Genomic DNA, 22,456 nt, shown 5'->3' on the forward strand with positions numbered 1-22,456 from the left:
TGTTCTGCTGCAGCAACTCCAAGGCCAGGTTCCCAGTTTTCCCTCACCGCCTCTTTGCCGGTCACATCGGGTCTGGGGCGGCCCTTCTCTCAAGTTCAGCATCCCTACCACACAGGGAGGAGTGTGGCAGGGCCGGGGCTGGAGGCTCTGAGACCTGGGTTAAATCCCAGCTTTCTGATTCTGGCTGAGACTTGTGCAGGTGACCTCGTCTCCCTGAGCCTCAGTTTCTCCACCTAGAAGCGAGGAAGCACAGTGGACCTGACTTCACTGCGATGATGGCCGCCTTCGTGGCTGGGCCCGATGTTCCCAGCCCAACCTTCAGAGAGCAGGAAAGGATACAGAGTCTGGCACCAGCCCGGCTGGGGTGGCCTGTGGGCTTTTTAATATCCGATGACAGGCACCAAGTCTGGCAGGGCTCACAGGAGCCACACGATAGCATAAAAATCAAGGTAACCTTATTGTGAGGTAATTACTTGTTTGGAGAGAACTATACAACAATTACAAATTACCAGCATGTCAGGCAGGAAAACAGAGAAAGGAAGCGGCAGGGATATGGTGCCATTTAACTGTCTCTAGGTGAGACCATCTCAGTTCCAAGTCGCACGGCCCACTCCCCACTAAGGAAAATACATCTCCTAGAATCTTTAGGGTGGGTGGGGGGAAGGGGAAGAGCATTTCTGCGTAGTTTGAAAAAGCCTATTCACTATTATGGTAGAACTTCATATTCGGGAAAGGAAAAGAATACCTATTGTTTTTATACAACAAACTACAGGAAGTGAAGCCTGACAAAATCTTGGCTTGTGGGAATGCCCAGAAGACAGATTGCAAGATGGTGATTCTTGGGGAACAAGACATGTCAGAATCTGCATGCCAGCGTGCGTGGGAGAGACCATGGGTGGGGGGGGGTGGGGAGATCCTGGATGAATGGTTTTTGAGGTTATCATGAGAGGACTTGGGTTTAAACACAAAAGAAGAAACCAGTCTCCAGGAGTTACTCTAAGAGGCCTGAGTTCTTCACGAAAGCACCCAGTCTGCTAGGTACCAAGCTAGCGCTTAAGCAACAATAATTGGTTGTTTACCTGCTTAATGGTTTGTAGATCTTTTCTCGCTATTCCTGACCCAGCAGGGGCTTAACACGTATTTGATCAATTAATTGTTTCCAGGCCCCCCCACCACCTAACATCACGGTCAACACTTTCAAGGCTTCAGCTGTTGAGGAAAACCTTCCCAGACCCTCATTCTTTGCTGGGCCCCTTGGCTGGCTGCCTGGCTGTCCGCTCTCTGAGCACAGACTATGCTGTGTCATGACTGTCTCCCTGTCTCCCTCCCCAGCTGGAACGTGAGCTTGAGGGTAGGGCCAGCACCTTACTCACATTCACATAGTCTTTGCTCGGCACGGTACTTGGTACCTAACAGCTGTCCGATATGTGTTTGTTGAATGAATGAATGAATGAATGAATGAGTGAATGAAATGAGCTTTGTCCAGGACTTGGTCACCACCTGCAGAGGTGGAAAATATTTCTTCCTTTGAGGATGTATGCGATCAGTCGAGAAAGCAGGAACAGCCCCAGATCTAGTTCACAGACACCTGTCTGGGCAGTGCTGGGCCTCAACACCGAGTAAGACACTTAAGAATATTTTCTGGGAGAATCGGTGTGCTTTGTTGCCACTGTTTGTAAAGCGCCTGCAAGTTTCTGGAAAGCGGGGTGCAGGGTGAGGGTAGACAAATATGTATGTAAGGGCCCAGACATAACTTTGAGATGGTCTTTCAGAATCATCAGAGAATGTGCTTCGACTAGCCTGATGTTTGCTCAGGTGTGGCCAATGCCAGCACCTGCTGACAGGCATGAGGTTACTGTCAATATCTGGGGTGGCCATTGCTTTCCCTGGTCGAGGCAGCTGATGAAGACACATCAGTTGGCTCAGGGCTCATGAGATCCCCCATCCAGGCCCACCTGGGCGGAGAGGTCCTTTCATCCCGGTCCAGACTGGGGACCCCCTCCTGCGGTCCTCAGGGGGCCCTGATACAGGCCGAAGCAAGACTGCTCCCTGTGGGCCCCACCTGGGATCCAGCCCTTGGCGGCTCCCTTCTAGTTTCTGGGAACTCCTGGGGCACTCTCAGAGAGCCTGATCGAGGGGGCTGAAAGGATGACTCGGATGAGGTCCTGCCCTCCCTCCAGGCCCTCAAACTCCTTCCCCCTCCTAGTCTAACATGGCCAGCCACGCAGGCCAGCTACTTCACAGTGGGGAAGGCCCAGAGAAGCCTGGAGTGAATGCTCCCAGATCCCGTGAGGGGTCATAATCTCTCTGACGGGATGAGTAATCAGGTGACCAAGTAGGTGGGGTTGGACCCCGAGCAAAGCCCCCAGAGGCTGCTCAGATGGACCATCTGCCATTGGAAAGCTAGATGTTGGGGCACAAGGGTGTGAGAGACCCTAGAATCGGCAGGACTCCCCATCCTTGTTTCTTATCTTGACTCCACCCTTTCCAGTTCCATAAGTGCTTACTGAGCATCAACTCTACATGAAGTACTTGACTAGATCCTCTCAGCCAAACACAGACGGCCAGCCTCAAACCTGACAGCAGGATCAGAGGGGCCCGATCATGCCGCTAAACAAGGTACTATACAGAAATGTGATAATAATGTGTACAAATGAAGTACACAGAGGGCGGCTGGGCCGTGACAGGACAGCTGTTCTGGGGGTTCTAACACGCACTGGGGTGCACCCCAATCACAAAGGCAGGTGGGGCGTGCCAGCCTCCAGTTGAAATCCGGCTGCCCTAGTCACTTCTGCACCAGCCATGTAACCTTGAGCAAGTCACTTTGTCTCACTGCCTCAGTTTCCTCAGGTGTAAAACGGGGCCCAAAGTAACCACACCTCAAAGGGTTGCTGTGAGGAGGAAATGAGATTATGTGTGTGAAGAAGAGGTGGGGTGTTGGGTCCACGGAAAGTATTAAGTAAACGGAAGCTATTGTTGCTATTTTGTTGGAACTAAGGATGATGGGCAGTGCCAGACTGTGCATCTAATCAGCCCACATCCTAACAATAACAGCACTCAGAGCTCAGGTTAAAGAAGTCCTAATAGGCACCAGGTATGTGATAGACATTATCTCTAATCCTCAGAGCCAGCCCCAAATTGGACACCATTTTCCCCATTCACAGTAGAGAGGACACAGGCTCTGGGAGACTAAGTGACTTGTCCAAGGCCACACAGACAACGAACGGCTGGGCCAGTGTTTGGACTCACGTCCAAAACCTTTACACCACCCACGCTGTCCACCTCCCGTGCCCCAGTCCATCTCAGCACCGAGCCGCCCAGACCCACTCTCTCCTTGGCCTTGAAGGCCAGTCCCGGCTTGAGCAGGGAAGCCCTCTTGCACAAGTGGCTGGACAGAGCCGAAGGCAGGAGAGAGTCAAGCCCGCATCGAAACACAGAGGCACCTACTTGTCCGGTACTGAATGCCCAGGGCTGCCAAGCAGGCCGTCAGTCCGGCCGCCAGAAGTGCCACCAGCACCACCAGTCGCTTCTCCATCTGGGTCCGCGCAGCCCAGCATCTCTGGCCACTCCGGGGGCTGCGGAAGTTCACCTGCAGGGAAGGAGGCAGGAGGGGCGGGGAGGACGTGAGCCTGGGCCCCCCGCTCCCCAGGAGCAAGGGGCTCCTCGACAGGCTCGGGCCCCGGGGAGCCATCAGGGCTGCCCTTGGCCTCAGGGGTGGTCCGGTTCCCACGGAATCAGTCCTAATCCAGGAAGGGAACAGCCACCCTGCTCAGCAGCTCGGATTAGCTCCTAAATGCTAGAGTCAAGCCGCTCAACCCAGCCGGACTTGTGTTTTTTGTGTTACCCGATACGGGTCGAAGAAAAAAAAAAGAAGAGCTCTTCCCTGTTTCTCCAGTAAGGAGTTCAAAAAAGAACAGGATGTTTGGACTTGGCATCCAGTGAGCGTCCAGCTGGGCTCTTCTCAGAGCCCCCGCACCGGCAGGCCAGGATGACACAACCACAGCTCACACTTCCCAGGAGTGCGGACATCCTTAGCTCATTGCTCCCTCCGAGTCCCGCGAGGGCTGTGTTATTAGTTCTCCTTTACAGATGAGGAAACCGAAGTTCAGAGAGGGTGAGACCCCTGCCTCTCATCACACAGCTAAATGGGGAGAGATGGGTTTGAACCCACGTCTGTTGATTCCAGAGCCCACCAGGGGATCAGGGACTCGAGTCTGGGAGGTGTCAGGGGAGACGCAAGGGAGAGATAGCTCCACTGAGGCAGGCCCTCAAAGGGAGGAAAAATGTCCCCGGCCTAACAATCTAGCTAAACAGGAAGGGAGGCACAATGAGAGGAAGTGGAGGGCGTGGCGGGGCCCTTAGGGCTGAGGAGAGACAAACTGGCCAACAGCACTCAGAGCCCTCAGCCCAGGCCTTCACACCCCAGACCAGCTCGGGGGAGCCCCCCTCCATTCCAAGAGGTGCTTCCTGCAAAAGCCAGGGCCACAGGACAGGAGGCGTCCCCCAAAGGTGGGGCTCGGCTTAGTGACACGGTGGTGTGCCAACAGCTGAGCACCGGCTCAGGGCCATGTTGGAAATGCTGGGAGGAAGATAGACTCCCTTGCTTTCAGCTGCTCACAGTCCAGCAGGAAGGCAGATGCAGAAACAGACTAGGGTGGGAAGGGGTGGGGGTGGGGGCGTCCAGTCAGGGAAGGCTTCCTGGAGATGCAGACGCTTGTGCTGGGTGTTGAGGAATAAGTAGGACTGGCTGGCTGATGGGGAAAGAATGGAGAGAGGGGGCAAGGCCTAGATCCTAAGGGGCACTACAAGCCCATTTAAAGAACGAAGACATCTTCTGGAGGGCTGGAATGACATGACTGGAGTTGCCCTTTGGAAACACCAAGGTGAAGGGAGTGAGGCTTGCTGGGGTGTGGGCACGCAGGCGGGGAGACCTGTTGTTGCCGGGGTGGGGTGGGGTGGGGGCGACGGGTGGGGACCTGCCAGGGGAGATGAGGAGACTCAGATTCTGACCTGCAAGTGCCTCCCTAAAAGCTCAGGGGGTGGCTGTCCCCGGGAGCCAAGTCACAGCCCTCAGGGAGCCTTACACTGGCACTTGGGGGTCTGAGGTTGGTCACCTTAGGGAAAGGCACCACGCGGCCTCATGCTCATCCTGGGTATTTTCTGGGCAGGAAATGACTGGGAACTGCTACACCAGAGAAAGGGGAACACAAGGACTTTATGTGGAGGACAAAAAAAGAAAAAAATTATGTTCTAAGACCAACAAAAGGAACTTGGGGCCTAGTCATATTTCCGAGGAGGGCGAGGTGGCTCCCGATACCGAAACAGCTGTGTCAGGTAGAGGGAAGGGTGCCGCCTCCTGAAACCCCTTTCTCAAGAATGGTTTCAAAAATGTGAGAAACGAGGGACGCCCGGGTGGCTCAGTCGGTTACGCGTCCAACCTCGGTTCGGGTCATGATCTCGCGGTTCGTGGGTTCAAGCCCCGTGTCGGGCTCTGTGCTGACAGCTCGGAGCCTGGAGCCTGCTTCGGATTCTGTGTCTCCCTCTCTCTCTGTTCCTCCCCTGCTCTCTCTCTCTCTCTCTCTCTCTCTCAAAAATAAATACAGATTAAAATAGATATTTAAAAAAAAATGTGAGAAACGAAGATTCTGACCAGGCTCCTGCTGTGAAGTGAAAACTCTGGGCCGGGAGGGCCTGGTGCAGAGTCAGCTGGGACGCTGCTAAACGTGTTCCCAGCACTGGAAGGTTTATAAAGTGCTTTCTCCTCAGCATCAATTCTCGCACTGACATTTCACCCCTCCTGCCACACTGGCCCTGGCCCGTCTCACCGTCTGCCTCCACCTGAGGCTTCTCAGCCTCCCGTACCATGGCCCAGCTCATGGGGCGAGGGGGTGAAAGGCAAAGAAGCAGGGAGGCCTTGGTTTAAGAAGCACCCCTCTGCCTGGTGCCGGCTCTCGGAAGCCAGGGAGCACAGCCATCAGGCCTGGGGGAGCGGGCCGACTTACCATCTGCGGAGAGAGCAACACCTTGCTGTGAGGAATATGGTGAAAGGGAGGGAAGGAGGCAAGAAAGGGAGGGAAGAAGATGAAAGGAACAGAGAGGAGGAGAAAAGAGTCATAAAAGTAGCCAACACTTGAGTTCTCTCCCCGTGCCTGGCTTCGTGCTGATTCTGTTTGGTTGCTGGATGAGGCTACTCTCTTTTCACAGCATCCTTAAGAGAAGGTACTACAGTAGCAGCTCCAGAAGAAACACAGGAAGTAGGGGAGGAGAGAGAACCGTGAAAGAAACCTCTCTGTCTCCAGAACCCGCGGCCTCAGCCCCACGGCCGCGCTGCCCCTGAGGAACATCAATAGAGCCGAGCCTCATTGTTTAGCGTCAAGCAAACAGATGGTGCTCACTGCAAAAGTGAATCAAAATTAAGTCCGAATTAAATTACGAATGCAGTTCCAGGAAGAAATGGCAAACAGGACTTGAAAATAGGATTTTTAACCTTTGTCATGTTCTTCGCTCAACTCACACTGAACTAGCTGAGGGCCTGCTGGTTTCTTGACCAGCCTCGTCTCTGAGGGCAGAAGGAATCCAGAGACACCCCTCTGGGGCAGAAGTCCCCCGGAGGCACTGCGCCCAGATCCAGGGGCCTCTCCAGGAGAAGCCGTCCAATTCCTGGAGCGGTGGACAGGGCCAGGCTGCGAGGCCCTTCTCTCTGAGCCCTGTGGTCCTCGCCCTGCCTCCTTCAGAGCATCCAGCAAGTTGAGGTCACAGCAAGGGGAGGACACAAGCGGTTTCTCACATTCCTTTTGGAAATGAGGGCAAGTTGATGACCGGAGCCGGTCTGCAGCGACTCGGAGGCTGGGGGCATTTGAGTCAGGCAGCCCACTCCGTCTCGAGAGAGGTAACTGGGAGTGGCCATCAGCCAAGGAGCAGAGCTGCCAAAGCCTGGAAGATGGTGCTGAAAATTACTTTAAATGCTCAGCTCATGGGTGGGCTTAATATCCTATTTATTGTCACGTGAGGCAGAGAGAGAAAACCGAAGGAAAAGGATGCCCTCAAAAGAGAGAGGTGGAGAGGGAGACAGAGGAGGAAAGAGATAAGCAAAGCCAGAGAAACAGAGAGAGAGAGAAAGAGATTGAGCTGTCCAGCCTAGGGGTTCCCAGGGTTTCCACAGCCAAGGGAACAAAGCCCTAATGAGGGATAAATATTCGGTTACAGAAGGGAGTGCTTGGCTCACCTAGGCTTACAGCAAGAACGAGTTCTGCAGGCAAGGACGGGACCTGACTGCCTGGGGCCCAGGAGACAAGCCAGCAGGAGAAGGGGAGGGGAGTGGGGCAAAGCCTGATTTTCAGAGGAAGCAGGGGGTCAGGAAAAGAGGCAGAGGTTCTTCCTGAGCCACTGCCAGGTCCCCCAGCGACCTGGGCTGTGCAGAGAGGCAAACAGGAGTCAGTCTGGCCAAGGGTTTGGCAGGGAGCCCATCCCCGCTGCAGCCCAAGAGCCTGGCCACCCCACGAGGGCTGGCAGGGTGACCGGGCTGCCTGCTTCCAGTCAGTCTCTCAGAGCAGACAGACCATGACCAGTGAAGTTTTTATATCGAGGACTTCCAGCTGAGGCCATGGAGGCCAGCCCAGAGCAAAACTATAATGTCTTCTTGTCCTCCCACCTCTTCCCTGAGCCCTACCTGTCCCCTGCCCTCATGCCAGACACTCTTCCAATGACTGATAGTAGCTTATACCAGTACCTGCTGTGGGGTGGAGGGCTCCTTCCATCTAAACAGGAACCAAAGTCTAGTTTTTAGAAGAAGCACGTTTCCAGCTCTCTTTTCTTCCCGGAAGGAACACCCAGCTACCAAAGGTGTGAGAAAAGGGGGGCGTCAAAGGTCCGCCTCGATTTTATCAAGACCCCTGCGTGTATGTGTGTCTGTGTCGCTGGGCAGTCTCTGAACCTCCATCTCCTATCTTTAAAATGAGGAAGCTAGATGAGGTTCCAGGTCTGGCCATCTCAAATTCTAGAAGAACTTGAAAGCCAGGAGTGTAAGGCCCAAATGGGGAGATGAGCAGAAATGACCTGCTGGTGAGCACAGAGGTCTTTATAAAGTACTGAGCGGGCTCGTGCCTGAAATCGCCCTCGAAGGACAGGCCTGTGTGTGGCAGGGAGAGAAAAATGAGAAAACCACCACTAAGAATTAAATATCTCAGCTTTCTCTTCTCTTGAAACAATTGATTTTTTACGAGCAACAGGATGGGTTTCACAGGCTTTGGTAACAGTCACGGCCACCGGCTCTCCAGTTTAGGCTACAGGTATCACTTTAGCTATTTCCCTTTGAGTCACTGAAATGGTGTGTGCTGGGCTGCTGGGGAGGCCAGGCAGCCGGCCCGAGCAGAGCAGAGGCTCCAGAGAGCAGGGTGGTTATATTCAGGGCATCACTGAGATCTCACACCTGGTGAGTCACGATAATTCCGATAGCAACCCAGTCCATTTTCTGAGCACTATGCAAAATGCTTTCACTTACACTGCCTCATTCTAATCTTTGCCAACAACTGTTGATAAATAATATTAACCCCATTTGACAAAAAAAAAAAAAAAAAGCTGTTTCCATGAGTTGCTTTTAGGTCTCACAGCCCATAAGAGGCAAAGCTGAGGATCTGTCCTGGGGCCTATCCGGCTTTAAATTCGGCACTCAGTGGATCACAATTCACTGGGGCCTAAATATGAGACAAAGGAAAAGAAAAACAGGTAGAACGGGGGTCCAGCTAAATTCAGTATTTGGTCAGCATATTCAGTAACGAAGGGGTCAAGTTTCATTCAAGGTTTTCATTTGTTAGTATTGGTATAGATAACTTTGGTATTCTAGAATAATGGGCTTCAAAGTTGCGAAAAATCAAGTAGCTTATTTTTATAGCTGCCCATCAAAGAGGGAGAGTTGGGGGTGGGGGGACAGGGGCCATTTTTTAAATCTTAAACTTGAAGGAGCCGTTACGTCTTTAGTGTCAGGGCATAGGAAATCATCCGAAAGGCTAAAGGGTGGTCGGTCACCTGCAATGTTAAAGTTACCAGGCTTATCTTCCAACCTTAGCAGATTGAGTAAATATATTTTTATCTACTGGTACCAAGAGGCATTTTAGTTTTCAATGGCAGCATGTTTTGGAAGTTTTTAAACAACATAGAAAAATACTTATGAAGTGGCATTAAATGAAAAAAAGCACAGTACAACATCGTGTACTCAGTATCTCCAAATGCTGGAATTACTGTTTCTTTTTAAGTCATATATATATATATATATATATATATATATATATATATATATATAATGTTAGACTATTTGTTTTTAAGACAAATACAAATACTATTATACAAAGACTATTACTGTTTCTTTTTAAGTCATATATATATATATATATATAATATGTTAGACTATTTGTTTTTAAGATTTTCTGCTTAAGTAATCTCTATACTCGGTGTGGGACTTGAACTCACAACCCTGACATCAAGAGTTGCATGCTCCACCAACTGAGCCAGCCAGGCACCTCTACACTTGAATTTTGTTTGTTTGTTTTTTACAAATAAGCATGTAAAGTTTTTAAATTAGGAGGGGGGAAAACCTTAATGATTAAAAACAAAATTAATAGAAAACTCTGCTTTGTAAGTTGATCAAGTTCTTGATTCAAGCACTGGCTAGTTCACACTTGCCTTGGGGAAGTCAAGGGGGTTCAAGAGAAGCCGGGTTGGGTACCCAAAGAAATGCCCCAAGTCCTTTCAACATTTTTGGCTTTTCCTGTATAAAAAGTAGACAATGTGCCCAGTTTGGCAGATTGGTGTAGGGACGGCAACACTGTACTCCATCCCACATGACAGCTCTATGACCACAGGAATGTCCCCAACCTCCACGAGACTCAGCTTCATCATCTGTAACATAGCCATGGGGCCCTTACCTCATATGTCATAAAAACAACAATAATCCTAGCAGGCCCCATAATAGGAATTACATTTACTTTCTCCAAATCCCATTTTACAGTTTCGTGATTAAGCAGCTCAGCCAAGACCATGAAACCTGGGACCCCAGCTTCCACTCTGCTAGGCAGCCTCGGGCAGATGAACACACTCTGTGACATGAAAAAGGCTCTACCTATGGGGGCTACCTGTCCTATTATGGTGATGACAACGCCACATATTATTTTGCGGTGAATTCTGAAATGTGTTTGTGCTGATATATTTAGAACCTTCTCGGCAATATGAGACTGAAAAGGTTGCTGATTAGATTCTGTTTTGATTTGTGAAGGGAAAAGTGCCTGCCACAGAAATTTAATTTCCTGCTGGATTTAGCCTCTCAAGAAGGGTCCCAGGGAAGAGGTTTTAGGCAGACTGAGTTGATTTCTCACTCCCAGATTTCTAGCTCTTAGTGACTTAAGGCAAGTTGTATCCCCATTCAGAACCTGTTTCCTCATCTGTAAGTGGGAACAGTAATCCCCCCACGTGGGTGGTCCTGAAAGTGAAGTGGGATGATGTAGGTAAGGGTGCCATATTCTAGCGGGCAGACCACTTGGAATCATGAGTTGGGATCTCCCTGGGCCTACTTAATTAACTGTAGGAAGGACTCCATCAATGCTGTTTCCCTTTATTGGTATTGTTATTATTTTTAAAATCTTGAACATTATTATTATTTTTAAAAAGTGTTAACATTTATTCATTTTTTTTTAATATATGAAATTTATTGTCAAATTGGTTTCCATACAACACCCAGTGCTCATCCCAAAAGGTGCCCTCCTCAATACCCAACATTTATTCATTTTTGAGAGACAGAGAGACAGCATGAATGGGGAAGGGACAGAAAGAGGGAGACAGACTTCAGGCTCTGAGCTGTCAGCACAGAACCCAACGTGGGGCTCTAACTCAAGGACTGCAAGATCATGACCTGAGCTGAAGTCAAACGCTTAACCAGCTGAGCCACCCAGGCACCCCATTCCAGCTTCTAAGAGGTGTGAGTTTGCATGCACCCTAAGTTTGCCCCCGGGTGAATTGTGATTTGGTGGCAGCTCAATGCTTGGCCCCAACACGCTCCCCAATTCCTCCCTTGGTTAACCTGGCAGAAATCCTCGGACTGAGATGCCCTGCTCCTCTCTGCGAGCTGGCTTCCTAGGAGTCGGATCAAGGTCCCCCTGGGTGTCCCTGACACTTCCAACTCGTTCCCATCCACCCGCCTGGGTCCAAACCTCACCAGGGCTGAGGTCCTGTTCAACACTACCCCAGCTCAGCCCTGCAGGGAGAGAAGAGCAGCCGCAAGGTAGGGAGGCGGTGGGCAGGTTTGAGTCCCACAGGGGCAGACCGTGGGGAGGGGAGAAACTGGGTTTTGTGAGTGGGCTGCAAAGGGGAGGAAAGAGGAGGCAGAAGATGGGCTCCTCCCTGCAGGAAACGCAGGAAGTGAAGAATGGGGTCATGCCGACCAGAGAGGGTGACTAACCATCCTGGTTTGCGCAGCACTGAGGGGTTTCCAGGGACACAGGGCTTTCCGAGCCAAACCTGGGACAGTTTTAAACTCTGCCATTATTGGACTATGTGACCCTGGGCAAGTTCCTCGGCACTGGGGGGCTGCCTTTTGTGTGAAAGGTAATCGGTCCAGTTCAGTTCCATAGGGTGCTTCAACTCTGCCAAGGGGTGGAAGTCCCACTAGCAGGTGGCAGGAGGATTTAGGGGCAGCCGGGGCTGGGGAGAGGACACGGGTGGAAGGAGCCCAGCACCTCCGGACCACTTCTGTCCCAGAAAGTCCTCTTCCCCACGGAGCCCAGAGCTGCCAGGTTGGCACGGCCCCCTCCCGGGCTGGCAGGGATGGGGGCGGGGGCGACAGCAGCGCGCATGCCCGGCTGCCTTGGGGGCTCGCAGCGGGCCAGGGCTCCTACCTGCAGGCCGTTCGGGTACACTTCGCCCTCGGACAGCGAGTCGACCAGGTCCTCCTCGTCCAGCGTGGCCCGCTTGTAGGTCGACATCTGCAAAGCCAAGTGCAGCACGGACTCCCTCAGCGCCTCCATGGCTCTCGCACGAATGGGGAGAATGGGGAAGCGGCCCGGCGCCACCGCGCGCCCCGCCCCGGCCGGCCGGGACACCGAGACCGGCCCAAGGACCGGCCCGCGGCGGGGGAGGGGGGTCCCGCCTCCCTCCGCCCCCTCCCCGCCCCCCCTCCCCCCCATCCCGCTTATGCAACGCCGCGCCTCACCCCCAGCGCCCGCAGCGCCCGCAGCGCCCGCAGCGCTGCGGCCATCCGGCCATCCGCTCCGCATCCTGCGCCCCGCGACGCTCGGTCCCCACCGCCAGGGAGCCCGGGGCGACAGGCTGGCCGGGGCGGGCCGGGCTGCGGGGGCCCGGACGGCAACACGACACCTTGGCGGGCGGGGCCGATCCGCGCGCGGTTCCCGGTTCCCTCCCTGGCCCCGCAGGGTGACCCGGGGTAGGTGGAGGTCCCCCACCGCCACCCCCTAGCAGGCAGGAAGAGGTCTCGGGGCAGCCCCTCCTCCTAGGAAACCTCAACTCTCCCTTCAGTAAAGTGGGTGGCGGATACGGGAGTCAAGTATGAGGAAAATGCCCCTAATTTGGATCACGACTGTCAACAGAGAGGTTCCACCCACCAGTGGCCCTTAGGTGCCTCAAGTAAGTCTCCCCATCAGAGATAGAAAGGGGGGGGGTGGGGGGAGGGAAAGAGGGGGAATAAAAAAGACAGGTGTCTCCCCTCTCATTTCCCCCTTCCTCTAGCTCAGGGGCCTTATAAGCCAGAGAATTTCAGAAAACTCCAGACTTCGGAAGTCACCAGGAAGGTGACCCAGCCACCCCTCCCTCCACCTTCCCTGTCAGCAGTCCGGAGACTCAAGCAGGTGCTCCCTCCCCAGTCCCTGTGACCTGGGCTGGAAAAGTGGGCTCTCTCGGGCGTGGGTGCACTCAGGTAGGGACTCCAGGGGCTCCGTGCCTCCCACCTCAGAGAAGTCTAGCCGGCAAGTTTCCCAAAGGACCCTCCACTTCCAGTGAGACCTGGAGTCCCCTGCATTTGTACATTTTTCAGCTTTCCACAATGCACGTCTGTTGATTCCTATTATCTGGTTCTCACAGCCACACATATGTGCACAGAATCTGGCTCCAACGGCGAGGTGACTGCCTAGGGTCACAGCAACAGCTCCTGGCAGTCTCCCACTTCTACTCTGGGCCTCTCAGCACCCAGAGTGAACCTTTAAAAGGAAATTCTGGGGGTGCCTGGGTGGCTCAGTTGGTAAGCGGCCGACTTCGGCTCAGGTCACGATCTCGCGGTTCATGAGTTCAAGCCCTGTGTCGGGCTCTGTGCTGACAGCTCAGAGCCTGGAGCCTGCTTCGGATTCTGTGTCTCCCTCTCTCTCTCTGCTCCCCACCCACAACGCCCTCCCTCCCTGCTCATGTTCTCTCTCTCTCTCTCTCTCTCTCTCTCAAAAATGAATAAACATTAAAAAAAATTAAAAGGAAATTCTGATCTCGCTATGCCCTTGTTTGAAACTCTGCAAGGGCAGTCCCTTTACCAGTCCCCCACGGCCCCCGGGGCCACCCCTGACCCTCGTCTCATGCTGCTCCCCACCTCACTCACTAGGCCCCAACTTCTTTGGCCTTCACGCAGTTCCTCAGATTCTCAAGTTTCTCTCCTCTCCCAAGATCTTTACGGCTGCTGCTCCCTCTATCTGGAACATTCTTTACTCATCTCTACTCCTCCCATGACCAGTCCCTGCTTCAGACCTCAGCTTAAACTGCCACCTCGTCCAGTGTCCTAACCACTCTTAAGTAGCCCCTCAAATTCTCTTCCACATACCCCCTTTTTTCCCTTTATAGTATTTACTGCAGCCCTGTTGTCATCAGCATCATTATTTTTTTTACATCGATCCCTCCCTTCCCACCACAAGCATCATGAGCCTGGGACGCTGTTTGGCACAGAGAATCCCCATCACCTCGCATACAGTAGATGCTCGATAGACAGTTCAAATCGATACTGGAACAAGTACAGGGGAAGTGAAAATTACTCTGGGGCAGTGCCCTGAAGTTCCTGACAATCTAATTTTGCAATGTCTAAGGATAAAGGAAACATATCTAATGGGCACAGGCCCTGGGGGGAGGCAGGGTGCGTGGGAAGAATTTTAATTCTGGAATCTTCTGCCCTGCTCCCACTGGGTGGAGGAGTTCCCGTTACCCACTGGAGACACAGAGAAAGGACTCCCGTGCTTCTTCACTTCACGCTGGATTACAGCTGGACTTTTTCTGAAACGAGGACACTCGGTTACATTAAGTAACAAGTGTCAAGCGCCCAAGGAAAAGACCCTTGAAAAAGAAGTTCGATTCACCACACGGCCGGGCACAGCAGCTAATGTTTCATCCATCATCTCATTTAAGCCTCTGGCCCTTCCCTCTGAGTATTACTGGCCCCTTGTACAGAGCCTGAAACTGAGGCTCGGGCAAGTAACTTGCCTGGGTGCAGAGAGGCAGTGGCTCCTCCTTCTTCTGTCTCATTTCAGAGATCACCTCTTCTGGGAAGCTCTCCTCACCACCCTCTAGACAAGGGAGCCTCTGGCCCCCTGCTCAGTGTCCCCCCCACCCCAGGCCCCCACCCCGTGCTTCCTTCTGTTGAAGCCCACAGCACTCCAAACGAGAGAACCTTGAAGCGGGGGCCAGGGCTCCTCAGGTCCCGTAGCCCCCGGGGCCTAGGCCGCAGCCGGGGCCTCCGTGGGTGTTGGAGCGAAGGTAGGAGGCAAAGGAGGGAGGCTGGAAACCCATCCCAGGGGCCAAGGCCAGGCCACGGGGGCCGGCCGTCCCACTGCAGCCCGTTTGTGGATGGATGATGAACACAGCTCACATACCTCCCAAGCAGAAACCCGCTCAGATGGAGACTTGTTTATGTTCCGGTGCACAAAAGCTGAGGTGCCCCTCCTAAAACGCCTGCCTCAGACGTGGGAATGGCTTGGCTGGCTCGGTGAGGAGCACAGAGGCTCCAGTCAGTGAGTGAGTGGCACTCCCAACAATGGCAGCCGTATGTTTGTCCCCACCCGGAGCCGGAAGGGGCCTTCCCTTCACGGTCTTGTTGGGTCCCCACAACGACCTGGAGCCTCAGCCTCGGCAGGTATCACTTCCATGTTATAGGAGAAGTGGGAGGCCAGAGGGAGCGGAGGCCCTGGGCAGGGAGAAAACAGCACCTGCTCTGTGCTGCACAAAAAAACGCGCCTCTCCTGACCCCTAGATGCCCTGCTGGGGGCGGGGGCAGGGAACCATCACCTCCACTTTCCCAGTGAGAAGACTGAGGATTAGGGAGGAGGCGGGATGTGACAGTCCCCTCCCCAGCCGCCCAGGTGGCCCAGGTCGCCCCGGCTGCAGAGTGAGATGCCTCAGCTCATGCTGCCGCCTCCAGGAACCCCAGCCTCACGCTAGTAAGGCCCTGCACCTGGCCCTGTGCTCCTAGTCCTGTGCTCCCTGTGGAAGGGGGAGCTGCTCCTTCAGGTGGGGCCCTCACGGAGTGGAGTCCAGGCCCCGAGCCGGCAGGGTGGCCGTGCTTATTCCGTCTCATTGCAGGTGTCCCGCCCCACCCCATGAGCTTCCGGGAAAGGAGAAGAACACAACTGCTTTGCAGGGAGTCTGCCTTGATCTGCTTTTCCTCACCGGGCCCCTCAGTGTTCACGAGAAGGGCTCGGTGGAGACCAAGTACGGAGGAGTGGGGACCACAGCTCGTCCCCAGGCCCGCAGCTGCACACAGAGGGCGATGAAAGCCAGAGGCGTGGGTGCTGGTGCCCCGCTCTGGAAACCCCACCCCGGGGTGAACAGAAACGAGGAATATTGGAGAACCCTCACGTTTCTGACAACAAAGGCCTCTGGCCCAGTGACACACGGGTGTGATCCTGCGTGCTGTGACCGCGTTAGTCACTCTGATGGTTCTGTGGTTGGTTTGCCCAAGGCGGGGAGGCAGGAAGAGCAGTCGCGAGTGACATTCCGAGGCCCGCGACTCCTTGGCCACACCCTCCAAGCTGTTTTCGTGTTGTTTCTAAGCCTTGGCTCCGTCAGTTCCTGCCTCGGGGGCTCATAATTGGCTGGGATCCGTGCTGTCCTTATATGTCATCTAATACACACTTGCACTGTGTGTTAGTTCAATACTGTTATTTAACAGACACAACCACAGAGTGGGTAAGAGCTCTAGATCTGCACCTGTGCTCTGGATTCCCAGTGACAGCCTCTCTGTGCCTCAGTCGCTCATCTGGCGAGTGGGGGTGGTGATTGTAATACCTCTCTCGCAGGACTGCTGTCATACATATTTAAGTGAGTTGATACAGACGAAGTGCTTAGAGCGGGCTGGGCACACAGCTTGTGCTCACTAAGTGTGAATTGCCCTTATTTACTTCTTCATTACTTACAAAACATGAGGGCTGCAAACTTTCCCTTGACCCCCACCACCGAAAGAACAAACTCTAAACTCCTCCCTCTCCAGGTCCATCCTCCATATGCCCCTCAGGTGAGCGGCTGTCCCCCAACCCTGACCCAGCCCTGCAGGCGTTGACCACCCACAGGAGTCCATCGAGAGTCCTTGACGCAGGTCAGGCCTGTGCTGCAAGCTGAGGGGGCAGCTCCCGGTAGGACTTGGTCCCACCCCCGAGGGACCAGCAGCCGATCTCTCCTCTCCCAAGACTGGGCCCCCTCCCAACCAGTGCTCTCCATCTCTGGTCAATCTCCTCCGACATCTGGTCCTCCCTGCCTCCTTCCCTGTGGTGTGCCCGCCACCCCCTCCACCAAGTGGCAACTGCACTGATGTTCAGGCCTTGTCTGGGCATCTCCATCCCTGGGATGGAGAGGACCTAGGGGAGTAGGCAACAATCATCTTACTACTTTCCATCCCCAGTACTTAGAACATAACCTGGTATATAGATAACCGGTTAAATTTTTTTTAAGTTTATTTATTTATTTTGAGAGAGAGAGAGAGAGAGAGAGCGAGCGAGCGAGCAGGGGAGAGGCAGAGAGAGACGGAGAGAGAGAGAATCCCAAGCAGACGTGGGGCTTGATTCCGCCAACCGTGAGGTCATGACCTGAGCTGAAATCAAGAGTCAGACGCTCAACCCTGAGCCACCCAGGCGCCCAGTTAATTGGTTAATTTGTATCCTGGATTTTCACAAGGGCATAAGCATCTGTGACCGCAACAAAGAAGAAAGAGTAGAGTTGCTTGATGACAATCAAGTAAAATCAAACAGAACAGTTATGGGCACGAACAAGATAGTGAAAATAGGACTGTCCCTCCTAAAGACGATGCTACATGACGTTTATTACTATTGTATCATCTATTACACTGCTTGGTCTTTTACAGGAGAAATTTCCATATGATTAATCTCTTTTTAAATTTACCACAAAGTTCTTGAAGGAATGAACAGCTTCTTTGCTTTTTGATAATAGGCATCATAGCAATTGTCCCAGACCCCTTTTCGCCTTGGCTGCCAGGAAGCTGACCGGCAAATCAGAAACTCAGCTATGGGTACTTTCCTGGTCTTTATGTTCAGCTTTTTCCTTGTCCACATTTTTCAGTCTGTTTTCTCTGCTCTGATTTTCCATTTCTATTGTATAGTATTTTATTGAATGAGTTTTAGTCATAATCCATCATGAATCCTTTGTGGAATAAAGTGAATTATAAACAACCTGATTCAGGAACGCCCCTTCCCTCATCCACGCTGCGGGGAACACAGTTTCAAGAACTTTCTTCTTCTTTTTTTTTTTTTATAATTTTTAAAAATGTTTATTTATTTATTTTGAGAGAGAGCATGCATGCGAGTGGGGGAGGGGCAGAGAAAGAGGGAGAGAGAGAATCCCAAGTGGGATCCACACTTCCTCATAGAGCCCAATGTGGGGCTTGATCCCATGAACCATGAGATCATGACCCGAGCTGAAACCCAGAGTCAGATGCTTAACTGACTGAGCCATCCAGGCACCCCAAGGAACTTTTTCAACAGTGTGGGTGAGGCAGCCAACACAGACCTGGGCCCAATCCCAGGTTCCTGAGCTCATTTCCCCTTTTGGACCTCAGTTTCCTCATCTGTAAAAAAGGGTTGTTGTGAACTGCCTGGCATGTAAGCATCATATCCCATCCCCAAGTGAATTCACCTCATACCTGCTCCCCTTTATTTTTCTTCACCACTTTTCCATTTACTTCTGCCTTTGCCCCTGTTTCTGATCGCAACCGTAGTTCAGCCAACACTGGCCCTACTTTAGCTGTGCTGCTGTACTCAGGACAAAAATAACCAACTTCCTGCTGATCGAGGTTAACATCAGTGGTAAGTCCAGCGTGATAGTAGGCACTCTTGATACGTGATGGGAGGGGTACTTTACCTCTGTGCCCTTCCTCCCCAGGGCATATTATTGCCAGTCTAATAAGGAGAAAAACATCAGACAAATACCAACTAAGAAACATTCTACAAAATACCTGACAGTATTCCTCAAAACTGTCAAGGTCAAGGCAGTTGTCAACAAGCAAGGCAAGTCCAAGAAACTGTCACAGCCGAGAGGAGTTAAGGAGCCATGACTCCTGAATGTATTGGGGTGGGGATCCGAGAACAGAAAAGGGACATTAGTGAACAAGAGAAATCTGAATAAGGTACAGACTTCAGCTGGTAATAATGCATCAATATTGCAGTGTAAGGGAACTCTCTCAACCATTTTCTCAAAAATGCTATAAATCTAAACTGTTCTAAAACGAAATATTTTTTAAATGTTTATTTGTTTTTGAGAGAGAGAGAGAGAGAGAGAGAGAGAGAGAGAGAGAGAGATGCAGAGAGTGTGAGCATGGTAGGGGCAGAGAGAGAAGGAGAGAGAGAATCCCAAGCAGGCTCTGTGCTGTCAGCACAGAGCCTGAGGTGGGGCTTGAACTCTGAACTGTGAGATCATGACCTGAGCCGAAATCAAGAGTTGGGTGCCTGACTGAGCCAGCCAGGTGCCCCAAAATGTTCATTTTTTTAAAAAACCACAACTGCTGCCCTCTAAAACAGAAAATAGAGTCATCGACGTGGACACAAGCCCAGCACTGCCCAGGTCTCAAGGCTCTATTATATCCTTATCTTATATGTATCTCATGAGCACCCTGTGGAATAAGCCCTGGGACCCCCATTTTACAGATGTAGAAACCAAGGCCAGAGAAAGGAAGCAGCTTGCCAGTTGGTGACAGAACTGGGACTTGAACCCAGATCTTCCTGACCCTCTCACGGCCTCTTTCTCTCTTCTTGGGCCACCTTCCTGGGGCCTGGCTCCCTAGGCTGACCTGCTTTGGAGACTACCGGCTGCCCTGGTTGTGTTCTGAGACAGAGGGATGATGTAAGTGGCAGTGGAGGTTGGGGAAGGAGACTTCACTTGGTGCTGGAGGCCAGACATGGAAAGGTAGACAGGAGCTGGAGGCAGGGGAGGCCTACAGGTGCGACTCTGCAACAGACAGGAGGCCGAGGGTACAGAATGTACATGGGAGACCAAGGCTGCTCACCGCCTCCTCAGAGAACGTAGCAGCCCTAACAGCCCATGAGTCAATCGCCCTGGTCTGGACCAGAGTCGCAGGCCGAGCTCCCCTAATGTGCTGGCAGAGGAGACGTGCCTACACATGTAGGGAGCTGGAAAACACTCTCCTACTTGGCCCCACGTTGACTCACCTGCCTGGGGGCCCTGGGAGGCACTCAGAATCTACCTGGTGTTGCCAACCAACCGCCTGAGTGCTGCTGAGGAGGCTAGCCCACGCCCAAGCCCCAGAGCTGGCCGGTAACCTCCTCCCTCCTTCCTGACACGGGCCGCACATTACACTGCTGACCGAGGTGAGTGGCCTCTCTCCACCCCTGCACGGGACAGCTTCCGTCTGTCACCTCTGCCCCTTTGGGGGTGGGGGGCTTGGGTCTGCCCCTCCTCCCCCTGGAAGCCTTCCCTGGTTGGCCCCTTAACCAGCTTGAGCTCTGCTGATCACTCCCCCCAGTGTCTCCTCTCCCAGCTGGCTCCAAGCCGAACTTTCTAAACTAACTGATATGGTCCAGTCAGCCTCCTCCTTCACAGGTTGGCTCTCTGGAACTGGCAGAAAAAAAACAGGGGCCTTGGCCTGGCTTTCAACCTGCCCTCCCTGCTGGGGTCTGGCTCCTGGTTCCTTCTGAGCTTCTTTCTTACCAGTCCCCCCTCACATACTCGAATCTCAGTAAAATATGTACGGTCAGTCCCCTAAACACACCGTGCTTCCTGCTGCCAGGCCTCTGCATAGCCACTGCCCTCTGCCTGCCAGGCCTCTCCTCTCTCTCATTCCCCCCTCCTCCCCACCGACTCTTCAGCTCACATGCCTCTTCCTCCAGGCAGCCTTCTCGGACTTCACCGTGACCTCTCCTCTGTGCTCCCCAGCAGCACCCTGCACGACCTTCTAATATCTCATCCCAACATAGTGACTGGCAGCCAAGGGCAGCTGTGTGACCTTCACAAAGTCATGCCACTTCCTTTCTGTGGGTTTCTCGTCTATCAAGTGGAGATGATGATGGTACCTGCCCCACAGGGTCTTTATACATATCAACTCAAATGAGACACAGAAAGTCCTCTGTCCAGTGCTTGCAGAGAGGCAGCTTGGTAAACACGAGCGTGGGTGGTTGGTGGGTGGGTTCAGAAAGCCCTGAACCCCGTCATACTGAGAATGACAGAAGACGGGAAGGGAAGCAACAATTAGAAGGACCTATGACATGCCAGGTGCCGGGCCTGGCACCTGCTGGCTCACAGAATGTCCTTGACTCTTCCCCACTGCCCAGCGCAGAACAACTGTAAGGTGGGGAGGGAACAGGCTCAGAGCCCTACACCTGGTAAATAACGAAGCTCAGATTGCAGCCCAGCTGTATCGACGCCCAGAGCTTATGGTTTCGCCATGACAACACGTGAGATGGCAGCCCCAACCCGCTCCATCCTTCCCGCCACAGGCCTCACCTCTCGGCTGGGTTAACGGGCCAGCTCACTCACTCCGATCTTCTCTAAGCACCAAGATCAAAACAGACCAGAACCTTGCAGCTGGCCCTAAGCTGCGCAGGGTGACCAGTCTGGGTAAGTCCCAAGCCGAGGAGACCCAGTGTGCCTGAACAATTTGCTGATCTCATCACATAAAGCTTAGGACAAAGTTAATCCGTCTCACTTAATGATATTTGTAATGGTAATGACGGAGCTGTCTCATAATTAGGCTCAACCAGGAAGCAGCTCGTGGAAATGGCTGTAATTAGTATCTGTGTTACAGAGGTGGGTAGTGAGGGCAGGGAAGAGGGAGGGGGAAGAAGGTGGGGCTGGAAGTTTTGGGGACTCCTTGGATCCATGAACTGAGGGTGGCTGGGGCCCTCACAGTTGTGCCAGACCCCGTGCCAACCAACTCAGGTGAATGATCCTGTTTAACATTCATGATAACCCTGTGGTGTGGCCCCCATTCTCCCTTTTCTAAAGCGAGGAAACAGGCTCAGAGAGGTCCATTCATTTGTCCAAGGTCACACAGCCAGGGAAGAACAGAGCCAAGGTTCACACAGGGCTGCTCATCTCCCCATCCGGCCCAGGTGGTGTTCTAGACAGTAGGCTTGGGTGTGGGCTGGGAGGCAGGAGATCTACATTCTGGCCCCAAGTCGGATGCTGACTTCCCCTCAGGACACAAACAGGGTGTGCCTGTCAAGCTGGGCATGGCTGAAAGCATGGACTTGGGAGCTGGGTTCCTTGGATTCTAATGTTGGGGCAAACCACTTTGCCATCTGAACCTCAGTGTCCTCATCTGTAAAATGGAGACAAAAGTGTTGCCCTCAAAGGGGTGGGAGGGTTCAGCAAGCTAAAAAACCTAGAACAGTGCCTGAATATTTTTATTACCTATGGGGAAAGCATGGGCTTTGAAGTCAGTTTTTCCACCTGTAAAATGGGGAGGCAGTTTGCTAGATTAGAACGGTGGTTCGCAAGCACATATATTTTTAACCCCACAGAGCCCTTTATTTTGCAGAGTTAACATTGCCAGGTGTCGGGGTGGCTCAGTCGGTTAGGCATTCGACTTGATTTTGGCTCAGGTCATGATCTCATGGTTCACGAGTTGGAGCCCTGCATCAGGCTCTGCGCTGACAGTGCGGAGCCTGCTTGGGATTCTCTCTCTCCCTCTCCGCTCCTCTCCCCATGTGCCCATGCACACAGGCACACTCTCTTTCTCTCTCAAAATAAAGACATGAACTTAAAATAAATTAATTAAAAGGTTGCCATGGCAACCCAACCCAAACTACAAAAGAGATCTAAGCGGAGTTGCCACTTACGTTCGATGATCCCGTATCTTGACCCCAAACCGGCTTCCTCAAGGGCTCCACGGGGTGGATTTTGAAAATCACTCATTTATATTTCTTTCTGAGAACTACTGGCTCTAAAGCTCTGAGATCGAAGATGATGTGGATACAGGAAGTGGTGGCCTGGGGCTCGGGTGGTGTTTGCCCCGCGGGGTGGGCGCATG

General features: G+C 52.8%; 1 protein-coding gene across 2 annotated transcripts in view; it reads right to left on the reverse strand.

Moving 5' to 3' along the window:
• ECE1 (endothelin converting enzyme 1) overlaps positions 1–22,456 on the reverse strand; it is a 112,005-nt gene that overhangs the window by 48,031 nt on the left and 41,518 nt on the right. Inside the window, exons 1-3 of one of the 2 annotated variants that reach the window (XM_042998070.1) lie at positions 12,197–12,256; positions 11,883–11,969; positions 3,448–3,589 (exon numbers count right to left, since the gene is read on the reverse strand). In XM_042998070.1, coding sequence (XP_042854004.1) covers positions 3,448–3,589; positions 11,883–11,969; positions 12,197–12,241 — 274 coding nt within the window. In that variant the 5' untranslated portion in view covers positions 12,242–12,256. Of the gene's footprint in view, positions 1–3,447; positions 3,590–11,882; positions 11,970–12,196; positions 12,257–22,456 lie in introns of those variants that run through there. The other variant, XM_042998072.1, reaches the window with a different exon arrangement.

Source organism: Panthera tigris, chromosome C1 (assembly GCF_018350195.1).
Source record: "Panthera tigris isolate Pti1 chromosome C1, P.tigris_Pti1_mat1.1, whole genome shotgun sequence".
Lineage (NCBI taxonomy): Eukaryota > Metazoa > Chordata > Mammalia > Carnivora > Felidae > Panthera > Panthera tigris.